We start from the raw sequence: 22,036 nt of genomic DNA, 5'->3' as shown, positions 1-22,036 counted from the left end.
TGTGCGCACATACCTTGAATTCTGAGACCGAGGTTTTCAAAGTATGTGGTTGTAATATCGCAAGCGCGGAATTCACCTTACCTCTGCTATATAGATAACTTGCATCACTTGTTTTTCGGGTTTCAGTATTTCTGAGAACGTGCGGGAAGCCCAGTGGCATTAAAAAGACGTTGGACTCTGTCCTCACACGGCTTGTAGGCGAAGGAGCCACAGTAAAGACAATGTACAAAAAGGGTTCATAGGTAAAAAAAAAACAGCACAAACGAAACGAAACACAAGGAAGACACGGGAACAGAGTGCTGAAGACACGGGACAGCACTCTGTCCCGTGTCTTCCTTATGTTTCGTTTTGTTTGTGCTGTTTTTTTTTTTTACCTATGAACTATGCAGCACCAACTAGCCTGCCAGCAAATGTTATTGAAGTACAAAAAGGGTAGATCTAAACTTGTTAGCTCCTGTTGCGGAATTCAATTTACTTATTTTTTATTTCTTTTTTTAGAAACTAGGCTGAAGAACAGTAATCTTATTAACAGCGTTTCACAAAGTGTACTCGCGCCATCGTAATGTTCCATGCGGATCTGTAAGATCGCTGCGTGAGACATAAAACGTATATAAAATGTACATAAAACGAAATCGCGATAATTGCAATCTCACAATCTGAACAATTGCTGAACTTTTCCGCAAGCAATAGGCACACAATCTGAAGCGTTACGTCACGCATAAAAACACGTTTTTACATCATCACAGTAAGATGGCAGGCGAAAACACAGGAAAACCATTATCGAATGTCCGGCGTGAACGATTTCCTAAGGCACTCAACGCGGATGTCGTTATCGCGTCTGTCGTTACTAGTAGTAAGCTTCTCGTCTATGATTCGCACAGGGGTACGAAACCGAGTGCTGCGCGTAACAACGCAACGGGCGACGCGAAGCTGATTGGAAAGCAGACACCGCAGTGTTCTGCACTCTTCGGCAGATTACACGACGATGCCAGAACGACACCGCAGACTCTGCAGCCGAACAATCTTACGGGGAGTTGCCCAAGAACCCATTTACTAAAATATGACCCCTGTGAATGCAGCTCGAGAGAACGGTGCGTACCGCGGGGTCTCTGGGCTCTCGAGAGTTGTACCGCAGAAACAATTTGGCGAAAGACACTCCCATCGCTTAACCAAATCAAGCAGAGATGCGATAACTAACAGGGACCAGTGACCGATGTACATTAATGGCGACATGTTAACCGCGATAGCAGACCTTGAAGTAAACGACAGCACCACAGCTTTCTTAGCTCTGTCTGTCGGGTTCGCAGGAGGCATTAATTTCCTCCCTATCTGTTCCACAACGAGAAGAAAGTGCAGCGGTGGTGTCCTCCACTGTCAAAAGGGTGTGTGTGCAGCGCGTATGCGCGCCAGCCCCTCGCCTGGTAGGCATGCAGCTCGTTCGTTTTTTAACGAACACGACAAGACCTTTGCTTTTTCACCCCAATCTTCTACGCAGCGTGGACCAGATGAATCCACGTAAACAAACAAAAAAGGTACGCACAAGGAACCTTCCAGGCACGCGGTTGGTAGAATAGGAAGAAGAAGAAGACGAAGAAAGTGAAGATAGAGATTAAAAAGGAAAGGCCTACCAGCAACACCCTACCTCCTCTCCGAGGTCCCCCCAAAACCAGCTGGCCAGTCTAGGAAAGGGGAGCGCAAACCCATGTTTCGGAAGAAGCGCTGCGCTGCGGCGGTCCCTCGTTTCTTATTGCTCGCGAGCCCCCAGCCAAGCCAGGGGGGGTATTAGTCATTCAGTCGTGCGGGTCTCTGAGAGTAGGAAGAAGAAGAGATGCGCGCACCCACGGCGAAGGAAGAAGCCTCTCTCTTACAATTTCCCTTTCTCGCGCGAATGTGGCAAAGCAGCAAAACAGCGAGAAAAGAAAAGAGACCAACGAGCCCGCAGAGCGGCAGAGTACAGAAGAGAGCCCTCCGCAGTTGCTCTCGCTCCCTCTGGGCGAAGGCGGCAGTCGTTAAGCAGGTCGGAAACATTCGCCCCCCGGCCACAGCCAGACATGTCGCAGATGCCGAAACGTCGTCGTCGTCGTCCCCGAAGTGGCGAACGAGCGAGCGCTGCTCCCGAGAGATGCTCGAGCAGCCAGGAGCAACGAGCTCGCGGCTAAGTTGTCTCTCGTTTCGGACCGTATCCAGGCTTCTACTGTAAAGGTGCGCAGACAGATGGAAGGGCAGATAGTGACGAAGCAGCAGAAGTGTCAAAACATTCGATGCAGTTTTACAAAGGTCGCAATCTGAATTTAAGAAACAGAAAGGTGGAAGAAGCGGGAGTCCCTGCTACAGCCGATCCCGCATATAACGAACTATTGTGTATATCGAACAGTTGTAAAATTCCCTTGATCATATTTTTTATATACAAAATCTTTCATTTATCGAATTACCTGTATATAGAACTTTTTCGTGATCCCCGTCAGATTCGATATATCCGGGTTCGACTGTATATACGTGAAACAGTGCGAAGGAAAGCATTTGGCATGGGCGCTTGTGTGTTCTGCTCGTAACACTCATTCGTTGCCTTTCGCACTGTTTTTAGCTGCGGAAAACTTAACTAGCTCAAGGCAACAAATTGCTGGGCTAATTATAGTTTCGCAAAAGCTCGCGGACTTTAATCAATCGAGATTGGACTGCAGGTTTAGAGATCTAACTGTGCGTGTGGATGCCTCACGTCTCACCTGACATCAGTGCTGGAATAGCGTACGCCAAGTGTGACCTGAGGTTAGGCTGCGAACAGTGGTTCCAGCCAGTCTTCGTTTTGACGCCAAATGACGCGGAGAGAGGAGAAAGACGAGACACGTTCTAACATGACTGTACATACCCGTTCGTGGTTGAAACCCCAAGTGGGCTTCGCCAGGTCGCTGAGGAACCAACCAGCCAACTTGTATGTGACGGGACGGCGAGAGTGAAAGACCGACTGCTTTCTTTTGTAAGAACACAGCCGAAAAGTGCCCATCACCCCCGTCGGTTGGGACCTATCCCCTATTGTTCCCAACCCCGCTCCTCTTACTGGAGACCTCACGTGTCAACAATGGAAAAGGCCTCCACAATAAACGGTGGGGAACGAGCTGAAAGGGGAAAACCGAAAGAGAACGAAACGTGGACCCTCGCTCTTTGCCGTTAAAAAAGGCGTTTCGAGAGACAGTATATAGCTGGGTAGGGTAGGTGAAAGCCGAACGATTTTCGGTGGTTACAGGCTATTGATAACCGTGACCCGCTGGTTAAGGAACCCAAAGAATCGCCGTAAGTTTGCTGAAGCGTTCGCGAAAGGCGCCAGGGCAACAAACTAATCAGTATGATCTTACGCTCTCATTCTTCGTGCACCTGTATCTCACGTGACTTCGGCGTGACGCCCCTCCCCACGCAGTGCGTCATGATAGTATCATCACCATCATTCTCAGCCTGTTTATGGCCAATGCAGGAAGAAGGCCTCTCCCAGTGATCTCCAATCATGCTCTATACAAACGTCTAGAGGAGCTCGGGAAGCTTGTATTGAATACATATGGTGCCGTCAGCAGTTGCCGGTGACACCACAGCACGTACCAACAAGGTCCACGACAAATCTTGCTGCACACGTTGCTAGAAGTTATCTTTTCCACGCGTACTTATCAAAAACAAAGCGGAAAGTTGCGCGCCTTCAAGCTGCTTCCTTGGCGTCTGAAAGCGTCATCCCTTGTTAACCGGGGACACAGTCGGGATATAGTCCGACGTCCTTGCTTGCTCGCACTGCATGACAGTGCACAACAGTCCGGTGCAATCTGATCACATTATTTCCTCGACTGCGTATCGTTTCCGAACACACTGTACGCCTTGCGTTCGAACGCGTGTTGAACTGATCGCCGTCTACGTATACGTTCTCCTGCCGACGACACCGTGGGCTGCGCGCGGAAAGAAGAAACTCGCGTGCATGAGTGGGTCCACGTATATGCCGTGTTTAAACAGCGGGTTTCCGTTTCCTCTGAATCATCGGCGCCCATCCCGAACGCCGGGCTCTCGAGTACAGTTTGCACTGCACTTAGGGCGCGACGACTGCAGTGATAACGGTCTCGAAGGAAGTCCGTCTTTATCCACATTCGCGCTGTCGCATATGCCCGTTACACAAGCCAGCTCAGCTTTTCTCTCGAGTGCACCGGATAAATATTAGCAATTTATGCATAGGAGCCGCGCTATCAGACTGTTGATCAACAGTTCGTGGTCAAGTTTCTGTTGACTCCCTTGGAGGGATGCTGATACGACCGCGAGATACCTGCTCATTCAATGGGAGTGACTGTAGTGGTGTGGTAGTACTAACGATGCAAGTGCTAGTGTTATCTAGCATCGTTCAACGGCGTTGGTCATTACTACCGGCCTCTGGCATGATCTATCGTGGAAGCACCGCTAGCTCGTTAAACACCGCAAGCGAAAAGCTTGAAGTAGTTCGGAGCCATAGTCTTAACTTTCGCTCCATGTCTCCATCACGCTGATATATTTCGCGCCTTCAGGCCTCACGCAGCGCGCCAAAACTTTTTCGAAGGTGCAGTTCACAAAGCCAAGTAAGGGAGAAGGAAAGCCCCCGCGGTCCAAACAGTCCGACAGCGGGGCTCGCACACAAAAACCGCGAATGTATTGTCAACGTAAAGCGCGCGCGCGCGCGTTTTCCCCGTGTGGGACGTCCTGATGCGGGAACGCTCATGACAGAAACACGTCACTGTTAACGCGTTAACGTTCGAAAATACAGCTGCATCGTCATCGGACATCGTGGAAGTCTTTGACCAGACCCGCAGGCTTCCCGTCAACGGGACGTCCCAAAACGAGAACGCGCAGCTTGGAATTCACCGACGACATCGCACCAAACGCGCACGTTCGACGCACAGAACAGGGCGCACTGGATGGAATTCGTATGGCTGCAGGACAAACACACACTCACCCCTCTTCAGCTTAGCCGATCCGGGCGGCGTCGCAGTCCTGGCCGCGCCGGTCGCCTCGACGAAGCAGCAACGCGGCACCGTCGACGAAACAACATCCACGGGACCGCCGGCACCACGCGTTTCCGAACTGAGCGCCATCGCCTCTTTGGCCGAGCCGCAGAAGCACTCTCCTCGCCGCTGCTGCCGGAGCCGCACGAGAGTCGCCGTCGGGCTGGCGCTTCTCGAAACCGCCGCGCGGTGAACAAGCGGCGCTGTCATCGCGAACGCCGCCGGTTGCCCTCCTTCCACTCGCCCAACGTTGTGGCTGTGGTGGTGGAAAGCTTCTTCCGGAGGCAGCCGACACAGGCGCACCAGTTCGGGAGGTTCCGGAGAGCGTCGCTTGAAGAAACGCATCTCGTTGTCTCTTTGGAGTTAGGCTCGGAAAAAGTAGGAGCCCCCTGTGGGAATAAGGCCCGCAGATGGTGGCAGTGGAACGAGGCCGAGCGCCTGAGGACGCTGAAGGCTTCGTCTTGTTCCAGCCGGCGCGGGGACTCAGGCGACGGAAGACCTCACGGCTGCTAGTCGACACAGCTGTCGCCCTCCGGCGTCTCCTTCTAGGAATGGACTCAGACCCATGGCTTGCTCGCTGAACCCTCCGCGGCTAGGGCCTAGAGTGTGGCTCTCGAATGTGCTGCTGCCAGCTGGAATGTTCGTCTGGAAGGACAAAAGTGAAACGAAGAAACGTTAAGAAACAAAAAAAAAAGTATGCTATGTTTCGGCGGAAATGAATGTCTAAACAATCTGGTAAGAATCGGAGGCTGGAATGCAGTGAGACTGCTTCGGTTATGTCTGACCAGCTGTCTTTCGGGGGGCACAAAGTAAACACTGCTCTTCAGAGATCGGCAATAGCACCAAGAAAGAACTACGAAAGCACAGAAAAAGACAGTAGAGTGCTTTCATGAAACAGGCATTGGTTCAGAAAGAAATGCCAGGGTCGCGGCGGAGCCCTAGCATGAATCAGACGCATTTGCATCTTTGCTAAAAAACGAGCTTCCATTGCGAACCAAGCAAACGTTCAAATTTTGCGAGTTGGCAGATGTCAAGGATCACTTACTCGTAAACGATTGAAATGAAACTCAAGAGTCCACATTTGTTAAAAGAAAAAAAAAAAAAGCCTGCACGGGATAACATCGTATAAAAACCCTGCGACTGATGAGCCTACCAACTTCCTGAACATAACACGGAGCTGGCACTAGGATATATATATATATATATATATATATATATATATATATATATATATATATACTATAGCTGCTTTAGACATGGTGGCCGTAGTGTTCAATCAGGATTAAGTACTGCCTCACAAACACAGTCAAATCCATCTTATACCAAAGGGGACGGTCGGTTTATTTGTTCATTGCGGCCGCGATCACCAAATATGATAATTTTCTCCCGTTCAGTTCCGTCACTGGAAGCGGTAACAACAGCGAGCGTATTCCCCCACGTATATATGGTTTGCACGCATCGTCGCGGGGATAGGTTCCGGTCACTCATGCTGCTGAAGTATAACGGGGCAGACTAATTAACATGATCACGGCGAATAGAATTGGTTGAATACGCAGTGTTGCGCTCGAACAACGTTCAAGCGAACGTTTCCTTTAAAGACACACAAAGAAAGGGCAAAAAGGTTCTAAAAATTCACGTGGTCCCGCATGCATTCACCTCAGACGATTCGAAAGTGAAAGTCGTCTTCTTCTGAATCGATTGTATTGGCCTCTTCCCCGTGTGGATCAGTCGAGGACCAGGATTTGTTTTGGGCCACATGGAGATTTGTATAAAACATGCGCTCAATGCGCGGCACGCGATAGCTTTCTACACTAGCCTCCATTCTCAAATACCCTCAGCTGCACCCAGGAATTGGACCCGCGACCTCGTGTTTGGCAGGAAAACAAAACTCTCGGCCACCGTCGTGGCTGCAGTTTCTTCAGAACTTGCAACGCAGCATATATTTGCCAGAAATTTCCAGAGCCAGAGAAAAAGTAGCGCCGCCCAGTTTCGCTTTACACTCTACGAAAGGTGTGACGCTATATGGAGCTATGAAGTGACCAAAGAACAGCGTCTCTCATTCTCTCTCTCTCTCTTAACCCCGGGGATGTTGGAGCAAGTCCCACAAGCGCATTGGTTTCAAGACTTTCACGAGACAGACCTACATGGGCGCATCTTGCTAGTAAAAGGCGCCCCGTGGACGATTCTTAGCATTCCACACTTGCAGCCTGTATTTTATGTATCAGTCGAGCGAAACGCTGCGCGTTGGAGTGTGTACAGCAGGACGTACCCGTGGGACAAAATTCCTGGAATGTCCCCGACGTTCCTCCTCGTCCGAATGCTCACTGCGGGAATAGCCCGGCGCCGCACGGCGTCGTTTCAGACTCGCAAACACGCGCAATGCGCGCGGTCGCGTGCGGACCGACGACGCCATTAAGGCTAACCTTGTTTCGAGAGCAGAGACCTTGGCGCAAGGACGGCCGCAGAAGAATTCCAGCTGCGTTGCCGCTGCTTTAGATTTTTTTTATTTACTTTGCTCTCTTTCACAGCCGGCGGAAAACTATACCTCAAAAGCAACAAAAAAAAACGCAGTGTCGAGGGAAAATGTGATAGCACAACACATGAGACGTCAGCGAGCGCGCGATGATGATGTGAAACGTGTCAGTGTATACACAGTCGCACACCTGCGCAATAGCGTCACCCTATAGCGCTAGTTTTGCCGGAAACGTCTGTGTGACGTCACGGTATTTTGATGGTGGCGCCTCAGCAAATAATAACGGCAAAGGGGGCTGCTAATTAAAGCTTGTATTTGTATTTTTTTTTACTTCCTTCATATCTACTTGGGTCGTGTCCGAGCACATCAATTCAAAAGAAAACTGCAAGTACCTTGTTTGAACAGACATGACCATATATGGCACCACCTCGCCATATATGGCTCCAATTGATGTCATACATGGTATGGCTGTGCCGTATATGGCTGCATTTGACGCCATACATGGGCCAGCCACTCCGTATATGGCCCTATTTGCATCCATGTATGGCGAACTGTAGTCATATACGCAGACATGTGTACTCGATGGCCGTATATAATTTACATAAGACTTATTATAAGTGTCATATGTGCATTCATGTAAGGGAACAACGTCTACCGTATGTTATAAACTAATGCAAAAAACAGCCCTCCAAGGCCCACAAACTACCAATAGCAAGACCTGTTGACCTGTCAAGACCGTAACGACTAGGTTATGCTGGTTATCCGCGCAAGCAGGCAGCGGATGACTATGGTTTTGTGGAATGGGGAAACTGTCGTGGTGACTGGACCTTCGCTTCACCATCAGTCAGTGCACGCCTGTTTCGCTCTGTACTTTCACGGACTGTAATCAGATGTATGGTTAATTTGAACTTATCGATTATAGTTGTCCAGTTGTATGTTACATTAAGCTATACGCACTCTTCTTTCTATGTTTTCGCAGCTAACATATGTATCTGTTTAATTGAGGTTGTCTATAGAAATACAAAAAGGACAGTTGTTCTGGGGAAGACGGAGGCTTGACAGGATGAGGTGCTGTCGAACAAGGAATATCGTGCACAGCCGGGCTGACATAATTTTGTAGGCGTAAATAGCTGTGAATCTCCCCTAGTCATGATTCCGTGCAACCTGATTCCATGCAACTGTGCAGGAATCAAGTTGTCTTGATTCAAGCTGTCTTGAACTGTGCAGTCTTGATTCCATGCAACTAATCATGGCGCATATATAACGCTGATTAAGGGTTATCAATGACCACCGACTAACCGCGAGAAGGAACTTCATAAGCACAAGGAAATCGCGCTGTAATACCGTGGCCCTAGGTTTACATTCCGCGATTTCTTTAGTCACGCAATGAAACTTCATCGTGCGAGCCATTTGCGCAATGCGTGCATTATACATTCGCAAAAAAATAAATAAATGCAAGCGGCGCAGCTAGGAATCGAACCCGTGGCCTCGTGCTACATAGCACTAGCCCTGAACGAACGCAGTGTTGCAACTTTCCCGCCGTCAAGAGGAACGCCACGTGACCGTCTGAAATTACACCTCTCACACACAGTGCTATACGGTATGTACACAATGACGAGGGCAGAAAAGAAAAATGCACGGTCTGTTTACCGAGCGCCATTGTCTCGAATACGGCGATGTGCGGAACAAACACGCGGAGATAGGGGCCTCTTGAGTTATTCACAATGGATGCCGGCTGAAAGCAAAAAAGATTTATCTGATATTTCGTCGCCGCAGTTCAGTGTCGGTGAGTGTCTGCGAAACACTGCGGAAAGTCAGGGACGAGATTGTTTTGGTGCATTTGCCATTCTCGTGCCATTCTCGGAAACTAGTCGACGTTTTCAAATAGCAGGGAGGGCACAAGAGCCAGGGACAATTAACCTCGAACTACCGTGTTCTTCTGCGACTATTGTAACACCATGGACAACTTGTATGATGCGAACATAGAACGCATTAAACGTGCAAACAAGAAATTACTTGTTTTAATTGCAATCCGAAAGATAATATAAACGAAAATGAAACCACACGAAAGTACACGTTGACCTTAAGCTACCCGTCTCGTTCATTAATCATGACTTCTGAAAATTATTTACATTTTTACCTCGTTCATAACATTCATATACGATATGTGTTACTCTTTCACAGAATATTGCAACTTTGGAGGCGTGGGCGGATGTGGCGGCGCCGGTAGCGACATTGTGTGTCTATTCTTTCAACTTTCTACATTGTGTGTCTATTCTTTCAACGCGTTGAACGGCTCCACTGTAGTGTCTTCGTCGAAAGTAAGAAGAGCCCCCTCCACAAGACGCTTTATATACGCTTACAGTAGCATCTAAGTACAGTATACAGTAAAAGCTCGTTAATTCGGATTTTAGGGGACCGAAAAAACTGTCCGAATTAACGGAATTCCGAATTATCGAAAGTGTCAAGAAAACAATAAATAAATGTGTATTATATCAGTGCACTTTCATTTTATTGAGGAATATGTAAATCCAGTAATTATTTTCCATATATGAGCAGTGCAAGAGCCCCAGTTTTCGTCATTTGCGACTTCGTCCACCATGTGAACGCGGCTCAAGACCCCCGTGTCTTAATCCGATACGTGCTCTGAATCAACACCATATTATGTACCAACAGCGCTAATGTGGATGGTCACCATCGGTTTCTGAAAGACACGGCCGTTTCAGCTGTCGACGAATGTCGTTTTCGTATACGTTTCCGTCGCACATTTGCAGCGCTTAGCGCTCAGCAAGCTCCGAGGAGCGTCCGAATTAATCGAGTTGCGGCCAAATATGAGCGAATTAATTTCAGTTTGATGCCATTAATCAAATAATACGCTAGCCGGTATTAGAGAACAAGTCCGAATTATGCGACGAATTAACGAGATTTTACTGTACTATCAGCCATTACCGGTGTTATACGGCTGCTGTGCACCAGTGTTTCACAATAATAATACTTTATCATTGCATGCTTAAAGTTCTACTGAATGAGTTCATCCCGGTAACCTCGGTTTTACGCGGTCCGTGGCCTGTACACAGTGACGGTGGCAGGAGGCGTCCTCGCAGTGCAGGCACGTGCGTCAGAATTATGCTGCCTTTATCTACACGCAGTGACGGAAGGCCACATTCCAATCGACTGCGGCCCTGTTTTCTTCAATCCATTTTCCTGCAGCAGCATTGAACCGGCTAAACAGCACTGGAGTATAGCAGTGCGCATATAATTCTCCTTGTCCTATCACACGGCAACTGCTCGCTTGTTAAAATATTGAAACAATTACAACAGTTTATATCAATGTTCAAAGCATCGGTGAACTGCGCTTAATGGGTTTTAATCGGTTCCGTTAAATACGTAATCAGAAAGCGGACGTAAACAGAAGAGCAGGTCTTATAGCTTGCGTCCAATAAAATGCCTATAGCTGTGCTGAACGCGTTAAGGCTGCGTGAGCCTGCGTCGCTATCGCTTGCTGGGTAACACAGCTTAAATATTAGCCAGACTCTCCGTAGACTTTAACTAGTCTGCCTCGCATTATGGACTTGCTCATTCCGCAGCATTCCACAGCAGGTTGTCTACAAACAGGAGTCGCTGATTTATTTCTGTATGTTTCAAAGATGGTCCATGGATTTCAAAGTTGGTTGTTTTTCGATCCACCAACACTGGAACCAAAGCGTGACTAGTTGCTACGTTTCGCGAAGGCCCAGAGGAAATGTATGGGCTTTCCGGAGGCCACATGAGCCGTCAAGGGCGCATACAATCCTAGTCAGCCCCGTTCGATAATTTTCCTACGACTTAAGAGTCAAGATGTGCCAGTGACCCCAAGGTGACCGCCTCTGACACTCACATATGCATGTACGCATTGGCTAATCACGACTTCTCGGTCGGGACCCTACGGCCTGATAAGACCACGTCGCCGGACAAAGACCTGGTAGCGCTGCTTAGTAATGCACACGTGATCTGCATACCGTGACAGGTCATGCCCAGAAGGCGCGAGGTTTCCGAGTACACGCTGGGTCTTCCCGAGTTAATCGTGTTTTGCATCGTTTGTTCGACGAATGCCTGCGGAACGAGCGCCAACTCACTTGTAACGACTGCAAAAAAAAAAAAAAAAAGGTCCTGAAAAGTAGGAGACCTAAGCGATGGATATCTCAGCATCGCCATAATAAATCCTTAATGAAGAAGAAGGAAAGATGTACAAAATAGAACGGAGAAAAAACAATGACAACAACAAAAGAAAGTCGCCGATTTCTTGGGCTCTGAGCTCGTTTACTGCGACAGAAGCAGGTTCTGAGCGCGTGCCACCTCCTCAAGAACAACATTGTGAAGCACACAGCGCGGTCCCCAGTGGACTGCTGCGGCCTTAGCTGTACGTGGGGCGTCTAAATTATGCGCCAAACAACCAGACGCAGCTTCTTGAATGTTTATAAGCGCATAAACTGTTTTGTGAACTCAGCGATTGCCAGTGTATCACGTGTTTACGTTGTTTTCGGCACGGTAGTTATACTGTTTCCTTTTTCTGTTATATCCCCTTTCTGGGATTCAGGAGTTCGAGTGGTTTTGTTGTGTTGTGTCGTGTTGTGGACATATGAGGGGCAAGGATGTTAACCAGGACTCAGCCTCGTTGGCTATCTTGAACAGGGAAAGAATGAAGGGGAGGTGAAGTATGGGTGAAGTAGAAAATTTTCACTGTTGATGCGTTCTGTACTATACGTCACAAATGGTCAATCAGTCGGGTAGGCTTCAGAAATCGCAGAAGGTCCTTCGACACGTTCCTTCACGAAGACAATTGTTCACATTTTCGAAACGTAGGCTCCAGATACACCACAGACAAACACGTGTACCTCGAACAAAAATTCTGGCCGTGCTTTAACTGCCTGTGTGAACGCCATCGACTATTGTATAGCGCAACAGACACATAGAGGTCAGCGCATTTATTGATAATTTCCTCCTTTTCTTGGCTCCTCTCTCTCTTTCACCTTTCCACTCCCATTCCCCCAGCGTAGGGTAGCCAACCGGATATGTTTCTAGTTAACCTCCCTGCCTTCTCTCTTTTATTTACTTCCTTCCTTCCGGTGGGCTTTTAAAAGCACATATGGCTACGGAGAAAGTTTCAGTAATAATTGGGTGTGAGAAAGAGGGAGAAACAACATTAATAAAACAAGGCTCCCAGCTGGTTATGATTCAGTGACGTGACACAATATCCGATTTTCTTAAAAAAGAAACCATCGTTTATCTTTTCTACGGAAGTGTACAGGCTTCTTTGCATTCTCAACGTCGAACGTAGCAGCAGCACTTACTAATTACGAAGTCCCCAGCAGCGAGGTCGTACACAGGTCAAATCCGTCAAACCTTTTCTCTCTCTCGTCGGCGCCAAGCGCCGCACCCTTCAACGTCGTTGCTCAACGCGCAATCACCTCACGCGGTCGAGACGCCGTCGGACAAGCGCCGCGACCCTTCAGTCTCCAGTCCGCGTCGCAGCGACTTCCCGGCGAAGACAAAGGAACGTATAAGCCAAGAAGTCCCCGCAACACCGTCGACGCCCAGCGGCTATACGCAGGGTTGACACACGCGTCCAGCTTCCGGCTTCGCTAGCTGTATGAAAGCGTGAACGTCAAATACCATGAGACTGCAGGGACGCGAGCGCGGGCTGCGCTATCTCGCGCCATCGTGGGACCAATTCAAGCTGTTGCCGCGCGTGCCGCGACGGTGACGGGACGCAATCATGACGGTCTATCGGCATTTAGTGTCCCCCTCGATAAGGGACTGACGGGGGAGACGTGGAGAGAGCAGCGTATACAGACGTCAATGACCAGATACCGCGTCGCGATGCGGGATGTTGGAGCGCTGCTGACTTATTGAAAACAATGTCTTCCTTGGCCATTATGGCAAAAACAGAGCAAAATACGGGACAATGAAAGACATAGCACAAAATTTAAGCGCTTTGTCCTGTGCAAGGAGGTTCCTGTGGGTTCGCACCAGGGTGGTTCACATGAACAGATGGCTGCTTGTTTAAAAAAAAAAAAAACGTAACAGATGTCCATTTAGAGCGGTAGGCTGTCTCTTACTTGTCGGTGATCGTTTCGGACCGAATTCAAATTATCCAGAGCGTAGAGGCTTTTTCTGATCTGGGCGCTTTACATGGCCCACTGGCATAGACCAGGTAAAAGGAGTACATTCTGTTTGAATAAACGACGATATGCAAGAACAAGATATTGTTGTTTAGCGTACTTACTTCAATTCTACAGGCACATTGGTCCTCTTGTTTAATATTCATGAGATGGCAACAATACTACCAAGACACTGACGATGCAACATTGCCTTCATTCAATCTCAATGATTAAGCTGTCCACCTCCCCCCCCCCCTCCCCCCGCTCTCCCACCATCACTTCCTCTTTCTCATTTTTGCTTTTTTTTGCCAATTATTCGCGCAGCCCGAATATGCCGGAACGCGTCATAAAAGACAACGAAGACACCTTCAAAGAGAGTTGAAAGCTAATGCGATAGTGTGGCGCGAACTCATTTGGAGGGGCGTTCGCCGCTATTGTTGCCGAACTTACCGCTATCAGTGCGACGGGAATGTTGTAGACGAGCTTAAGGAGAAGCATTGTCAAAAAGTTGTTTACAGGACAGGTAAAGAAAAGAAGAGGCTAAAGGAAAGTGCGGATGTCGGCACTTCGGTCTCTCTCTATTTTCGTTGACTGTTATCGCAGCCTTCTATACAGAATACAGAGATATAACAGAGAAAAGTAAAAGGAAAAAAAAAACGGAGTCGTGTCCCGTCCATCTCACTTGCACGATGACGTTGAGAATGAGGCATATCACGCATGTCCGGAATAACTTTAATCGCTGAACAAGTATATACTCAATATACCCTTTCCCTGCTTTCAGGATTATCACTTCTCAAATGGTTGTTGCCGAGGGCCTGTTTTAGAAAACACTGTTGCCATGAAAATGCTAAAAGCCAGTGTATGTGAAGAGGAACACTGTCGTCATGTCTAAACGCCGCAAAATCAACCCGATATTTCGGATAATTTCCCGAGTTACATTGTGAAGCTGCCTTGTTCCGAGAAGTCAGCTCGTGCGAAATTTCAATGTCACTGTTTGACTACAAACACAAAAGAATCCCGCGAAGGGAAGTTTCGCCCCAACAGAACGGCTCTGCTTCACAAGGGTGCCACCATATTATTCACTCCTGAATACCGAAGTGGCACCATGCAAGCATGACCTGTTTAATAGCTTGGAATCATCATTTTTTGTTGTTTTTTTTACGCTAAATTTCTGTAACAGTGCACTCCGGCTTATTAGGCATTCGTACGCTCAGTGTTCGGACGTCATAACGTGTTCTTCGCTGGCCATTATTGTAAACAGGGGCAGCAAATAAGTTTTGTGCAATTTGTCAGTGCTCCAGAGCAGATCCTCGCCTACAGTCACGATCCAACGGAGATAAAGACGGTATCTACAGAAGTATATCGATGTAATTTAAGCAGCGGTTGATTTTATACCGCACTGAGGATACACATTGCAGATAAGCTTTTGTACTGTGTAACAGGACGCGAAGCAAACTGAAGCAAGAACAGGACAGGAGTGTTTTACAGCGTAAAATAATGATAAACCAAACATCCCATCAACAAGTATAGAGATATTCGCTTACTCTGAATACAACCGAGCTGCGGCGCCCGTTCATTGTATAATATAGAGGATATGAGATGAGCGCGGGAATCAAGTTGCTACAAGCGAAGCTCGAGTTGGGAACTTAAGTCGTGACGGCCGCCCATCAAGGACTTCCTGTGGGAAACGGTCTCTGAAGGAACACCCGACGCGAAGCCTCTGATGAATTAGAAACTACCGCGTAACGAAACGATTAAGAAGTCCGCAAGGCCGACAGAATCGAGGCCGTTCTCGAAATGATGCGAAGACGTTCATGCACTTCTTCAACAAGCTTGTCCGGCTTCGTGTTGGTGTCACTGTCTGGGAGTCTTACGACTTTCGGTGAAACTGAGAACTAAGTTGTGGTTATTTCTTCCGCTGCCCTATATCTTTAGAAACGGTCGCCTTCCGGTAGCTCTATGTGGTTTAAACACAATGAACCTTCGTTTCGCGCAGTTGGCTCTGAGTTCTATCCTACTTAAAGGAGTACTGACATGAATTTTAAAATTTTTCGAGTTGTTGCTCTAAATGAAAGCACGGGTGTCGAGAACCCTAAAAAGAGTGTCGTGGTGCCTGGGGATGCACTGCATATATTTTTAATACCGCTTCTTTCAACCAGCAGTTTCGGTTTCGAGAGGGAGGCTTCATAGTGACGTGTCAAGTCTGCCCGTGACACTGCAACCCACGAAATATGCACCTGCTGTCCTTTGCTGTCAGTCGAACGTGGTTCATGATGAGTGAACTGTCGTCCAGTGCCTCCGACAGCGATTTCTGTGATTTAGGCTGCATGCAGAACCCAGATTTCCCAAACCAAGTGAGCTGACTTGAAACGTCATAGGGCTCTCCATGCGGTGAAGCTGCCTTGCAGATGCTGGGAGATGAAAACTTTAAAATCAAGCTTAAATATTTATACGTGTATCCCGGATGCGGTGAGGGGAGAGCGTTAACACTACATGCCAAGGAAACCGAAAACGTCCGTTTTTGCTGCACTTCAAAATCGTGTCAGTACTCCTTTAATCGATACGTGTCATGTATGACGAAAGTTTTCGGCTCTTTGAGCAATTGAGTTACCAGTTTAGAAACTGACCAATCATTCCGTAATATGCATGTTCCTGCCTACGATTGGCTATGCACACCGCGTTGAAGCATCGTATAGGCCTATATAACAAACAGCCATGTTTTGTGGCTCAATGGTAATGCCCTGTCTAAAGAAAGAAACACATATTGGAATGCGTGTATAGGGAACCCGTGGGATACAGGGCACAATATCTGTGCACTGCCGTCGCGATGCACCCAGGTCCCCTTAGCATAAATTGCAGGTATTGTGGTGAATTTAATGAAGCGTGAACCTAAGCCACGTGGCATAGGCCACGAAAACCCAATATACTTATGAAGATAAGTCAGTCAGCATGTATACGTGCGTGTGCGCGTCACCCACACTCTTCCATATGAAAGCACCCTTTGTGTCAATCAGAGGGTGCTAACGATGTAAGCACCCAACTGAAAGGGTGTACTTTTTCGAAACAGTAATATAAGGGTATAAAAAAAGTCTAAGAAAGGGTGTAAAACATGCGTACAGCTTTTTTACACCCATTTGGGTGTAATAATCTTTACTGTGCATAAGAGGAGCTTGAGGCATCCCTGCCGTCTCTGATCTTCCGAGCCAGCTGCAGGCGAGCGAGAGAACCCGGCCAGTCGCTTTCAACCAAAGGAGTGCCGAACTTCACACCACCCACAGCGCACCTCTACGATATAAGCCGTAAATAAGAATATATCACTACCAAAACCAAATGTAAAAAAAAAAAAAGGAAAGCGGGAGAAAATTTCATCCAATCACCCTGATCACCTCGCGTCGCCATGATGCCGATGCCATTCCGCTTAAAAGCTTTGCACTCGCGGTTGGCGATAACGAGGAATGATGCATGGTACGTTGATCCCCCAACGCGAGATGATACGCGGAGCCCTCAACTCCGGCGCCAGCGCTGCTTTTCGCATTTATGCAGATTTCAAATGAGAGCGCGGCTATACCAGATCGTGAGACAACGATCGTTAGTGGAATCTTCTTCTCCGCTCTAACTGAGATGCGACCGAGACTTTCGCGGCATGTTTCATCAGTCTTCCTACCGCATCGTCAAGACGTTAATGGGAAACATATTCAAATGGCACCATGCGCATACAGGAAGAAGCACTTGACAAAGCTTAACCTGCAGAGTGAAATAAATTACGCGCACAAGCTAGCATATAAATCCTATATCGACTAAATAAGAGAAACTGGCCTATGAAATGGCATAACCTGGTCTAGAAAGAAAACAGCCTCACGTATACTGTATGCCATAATGATCTACGTGAAAACTGGCTTTGTAAATGCTTTGCTGTTATTGTTATCGTTGTTGTTGTTGTTGTTGTTGTTGTTGTTGTTGTTGTTGTTGTAGTTGTAGTTGTAGTTGTAGTAGTAGTTGTTGTTGTTGTAGTTGTTGTTGTTGTTGTTGTTGTTCTCTTTCGCAGCGATTTATCTAAATGTGTCAGGGACCTATGTGCACTGCAAGGAAAGCAGGAATTATCACCGAATGAATCCTCGAGAGCGCTATTCCGAAGAACGCGCTGAGCACAAACAGCTTAAATATCGCGATGCGCAATGCAGGGACTAAATGCTCGAACAAAACAACGAGCGCGCCCGCAATGTGAAATTGCAGTTTTGCTGTATATGCGACACCGTGGCCGTGGCAGAGTCAAGATCTCTTGCACGGCATCCATGCACCGAGTTCACCGCTTATAAGATGGGGTCCACACCGTCTTTCCTAGTGCTCTTTGAATAATGAAAGGCCTCTGCAGCTTCCATTAATCAGTTGCTCTCCGAGTCCTTTGAAACAGCCATTTAAAGCAATACAGGTTTCAATACAACAATCCGGAAAAAGTTGTCGATCCAACCAGTTCGACATAGTCCACGACCCAGCTCGAGTATGGGGCGTATAACCGAAACCAAACACATCCGGGACTGTACTCAACACACACACACACACACACAGCAGGGACGGAAGCGTAAGTCAGTAGCCTGTATGGAAAAGAACGCCCAGCGTAACCAGTGGTCGAAAGAACCCGCACAGCAAGAGTCATCGCTATGGTGAAAAGCGCAACCCGAAATGACGTCACACATGAAGTGCCGCTCGAGACTTCTTATCTTTATATAGAGAGACAGCCGCCACAGCGATAGCGCTCGCTATCGCGCGAAATGCCATGCACACCACTGGGGCAAGAGGAAGGTATTCTTCCTCTTGCGTGCGGTGCACTGTACACGTCTTTGCGCACCAACACTTCAGTGCCGAGACGGCCTGTTCAACCTGGTATATTTAACATTCCTATAAGACACTGGAGTGGATGACCCTCTTATGAACTGTTGCCTTGCATGCATGCAACCCAGATGACGCCAGGTATACGGCCCCCTATTCGCAGAACGACACGTAACCGACCCTCAGCGATGTTTTCGAGTTTTCCATTGCGAAGATAAGCATGCGCGGCTCCTAAAGGCGGCCACTGCGTCCTAGCCACAAATAGCTGCCATAAGACAGGGCAGCTGCGCTAGAACGCTGATATTGCAAAAGAAAGAAAGAAAGAAAGAAAGAAAGAAAGAAAGAAAGAAAGAAAGAAAGAAAGAAAGAAAGAAAGAAAGAAAGAAAGAAAGAAAGAAAGAAAGAAAGAAAGAAAGAAAGAAAGAAAGAAAGAAGCACGAAGCCGCGTTATGGCGCTTCGAAAAACAAAAAAAAAGCTGCTTTTATTTTCCTATTTCATTTGTACACTTTGCTTACGTCTATACTGATGCGGGACGTTAACGGCTGCTGTAGTGTTTTCTTCAGTGCCTTAACTTCATCGCTAGGCGGTATACTTGCGTCGTTCACGACTTGGGTAAACCGCTACTATCGGCCACTCAGCCAATTTTTTTCCCCCCCTTTTAAACCGATCCAGTATAGAGCCATTTCTGTCGTCTTGCGGCGTCTCCGCCAGTTCTTAACGGAGTTTATCTGCGAAGACGAGCTCTGGAATACGGACAGCGATCGAAACAGGACGCCTTATCGAAGCACGTCCTTATGCCAAATCTCGGTGGTCGCTCCTGGATCCAGGCCGCACGTGCCGCATAGCTTGAGCAGCGTACATACATTCCGAACGCGCCAAGTGGGCCGCGTTTCAACGGGTTTATGCCCTGATCGAACTAGGAAACAAACTACTGATTATATGTTTCCTAGAGGCTCGGATAACTACGTAAAGCATTCCTCCGAACGAACTTCCTTATAGGTGACGTGTCGCCGTGTAGTAGAAAAGAAAATTTAGCCGGAAAGGTAAGGCGCGATCGACGTTGCCATATCTTAACAGCCCCCGTGCATAGGCGTTTGAAAAACAGAAAGAGTTTTCATATACCGACATGCACGTTTTCTGCACGACACCGGATTGTAAAAGCGGAGTTTTGTCGCGCTGTAACATACATCCAAGGATGATGGATCGCAGACACAAAGGAATACATTTTTATACGCTCTCAGACTCCATGTTACATATTAGTCTTAGAAGTCTTGGAAGGTAAAAAGTAAACGCTATGGTACGCGAAACGTTTACTAGCGACATGTATGCATTTGGCTGAATACTATCTGATCTAATATGAATAGCATTCTGTAATCGGCGAAACCCTTGAAGTCGTTTCTTGCTGTTACATCAGTTTACGATGGAAACGAACGAGCAGTCTGGTGTTCAATGCACCTTGTTATTCTTTTACCGCGGCATTGCATCAGCAACGAAGTCAGCGATATCACTGTGTCCGGAGGGAGAAATTTATTTCAAGAAGAAGCTGACCTGCGGTATATATGCATTAGGCTAACCGTATGGAACAAAGTCATCGGACAATGGTCTTCTATTGACAAGTGCAGTCGAACAGATCAGTTTCTTGGCGTAAGGCCTAATAACGCCGCACGAGCTGTAGATCAATACTTCGAGTAATTCGCAGCTGTCTTGTTGCGGTAACACAAGTGGTGACTGAGTAGCGAATAAGAAATAACCTGATAAATTTTGTAACGATGACAGGAAACACACGGCACCAATCCCACAGCATTACAGCAACCTTGCGAGCGCTCAGCTTCCAGCGTATATAGAGTGGTCAGCACCTCACGCAGTCGGCAGTTATTCTAATGCATTCCGCAATCTACAGGCTTTTAGGGGCGAAGCTCCTTAAGCCGTGGGTCGTGCGTCCCCGATGTACGTAGTAGCCACCTCTCGTTTAGTTCGTGGAGTGTCCGCTAGATGGCGGTACTTGTATATGATGAAAACACGGCTCAAGGCCGGCTAGATAACTGAGGACGACGAAGTGGGAAGCTCGAGCAGCAACCACGATTTCTCTGAGGAAGACGACGCTCGGTTCTTCGGACGTGTTCAAGGCCGGCTAGATAACTGAGGACGACGAAGTGGGAAGCTCGAGCAGCAACCCCGATTTCTCTGAGGAATACGACGCTCGGGTCTTCGGTTCTTCGGACTTCAACGCTTGATGCTCACCACCCCTTCACGAAGCGGTTCTGCCAGTCCGATCCCGCAACCCGTTCCTGCAGTGGATACTCCTGTCCACCGCTACAGTCGCCGACTGCGAGGCCTTAGTCCCGAGGCCATCCCTCTGGAACTTCTCCAGCCAAGCCGTACATCAGGAGAAATGGCCACTGCCGGCGCTTCACAGGTGACTGTTGAGCAGCCGATGCGAGAAAGTTTGGTGTTTAACATTTCTCACGTGTTTACTTTAGTGGGGCGAATTACTCGTATTCACGGTTTACCGATGATGCCCTCCGGAGCTTCGCCCCACTCATCATCATTCACCCCGTGGATATGCTGTAATATTTTTTTGTGCTAGTTCCACGCTGCAGCTTTGGCGCTTCTGGAATAAACGTATAGCCTATTTATTACTATATGTGGACAGTCCAGTTGCTTAAATTATGCGGTGTATTTCAGGGGTGGTACTTCGACTCTTACATTGTGACGTGGTTTGAAAAACCACAGCATACAGGAGACCGCATGCGTGTAAAAGAACGTGCGAATGTGCCACGCTCTTCTTTTCCCACGCTAACGCTGAACAAGACTGCCTTTTTGCAGTTCCATTATTGTTTTCAGAACACCGCGGGAAACGAAGGAGTTGTCCGTTACAAAGTACTGCGGTATACTCTGTATATGTATCACGCTGCCGCCGTGTCCACCTAACCCGCCTAAGGCATTGGAAGCTATAGCAGGATGCGGTCAGTGGTTTGTCGAATGTACTCCCAGTACTCGTCAATGCAGCGTAGACCCTGCAGATAGCTGCATGTATGCCTGTACGAACAGTCGAGTGATACGTAAAGAGAAGATATATGTATGTAGCAGCGTATACACTTCGATGTCGCCGAACAGGGACGAGACAAGGCCTGCGTTGCATTAAGGGGTCGCGACGGCCTGCCATCATTATGTAAACGCAGTTTACATACACAGACGCACGCATCATGCGCACAAGCTCGCGCAAGCAAGCACGCGCACATGCGTGGTTGCGAACAAGCATGCAGCCCGTCCTTCTCACGAAAAAAGGGCGCCGTCGCGGATGAGTCATGTGTGCGATGTGTGTATAGTCTGCATGTATTATGGTGAAAGGCTGAGAGCACGCGCACTGCAGAGCCACCAGTGGATGCAGTGTGTTTACTCTAAGTTTATTTCGTGCATTGAACTGACGAGGTTTATTATACAGCGCGTGGTGGGCCTGGGATCAAACGAAGCTTTGGGGGCGACTTGGCGTGCGCACGCTATTTCTAAAAAATAAGTACCGGAACTTTCACCCATATTAGAGCGCATACTGAAACGTGGCGAAGAGGACAAGGACACTAAAGGAACGAATACC

The 22,036-nt window shown here is 47.9% G+C and overlaps 1 protein-coding gene across 2 annotated transcripts in view; it reads right to left on the bottom strand.

Annotated features, from left to right (window-relative positions):
- LOC119390045 (uncharacterized) overlaps positions 1–22,036 on the bottom strand; it is a 182,387-nt gene that overhangs the window by 49,077 nt on the left and 111,274 nt on the right. For both annotated transcript variants that reach the window (XM_037657565.2, XM_037657566.2), the window contains exon 3: positions 4,952–5,645. In XM_037657565.2, the coding sequence (XP_037513493.1) occupies positions 4,952–5,345 (394 nt within the window). In that variant the 5' untranslated portion in view covers positions 5,346–5,645. The remainder of the gene's footprint in view (positions 1–4,951; positions 5,646–22,036) is intronic.

The sequence above is a fragment of the Rhipicephalus sanguineus genome, chromosome 4 (genome assembly GCF_013339695.2).
Source record: "Rhipicephalus sanguineus isolate Rsan-2018 chromosome 4, BIME_Rsan_1.4, whole genome shotgun sequence".
Taxonomy (NCBI): Eukaryota; Metazoa; Arthropoda; class Arachnida; order Ixodida; family Ixodidae; genus Rhipicephalus; species Rhipicephalus sanguineus.
This window is presented reverse-complemented; position numbering and strand designations above follow the sequence as displayed.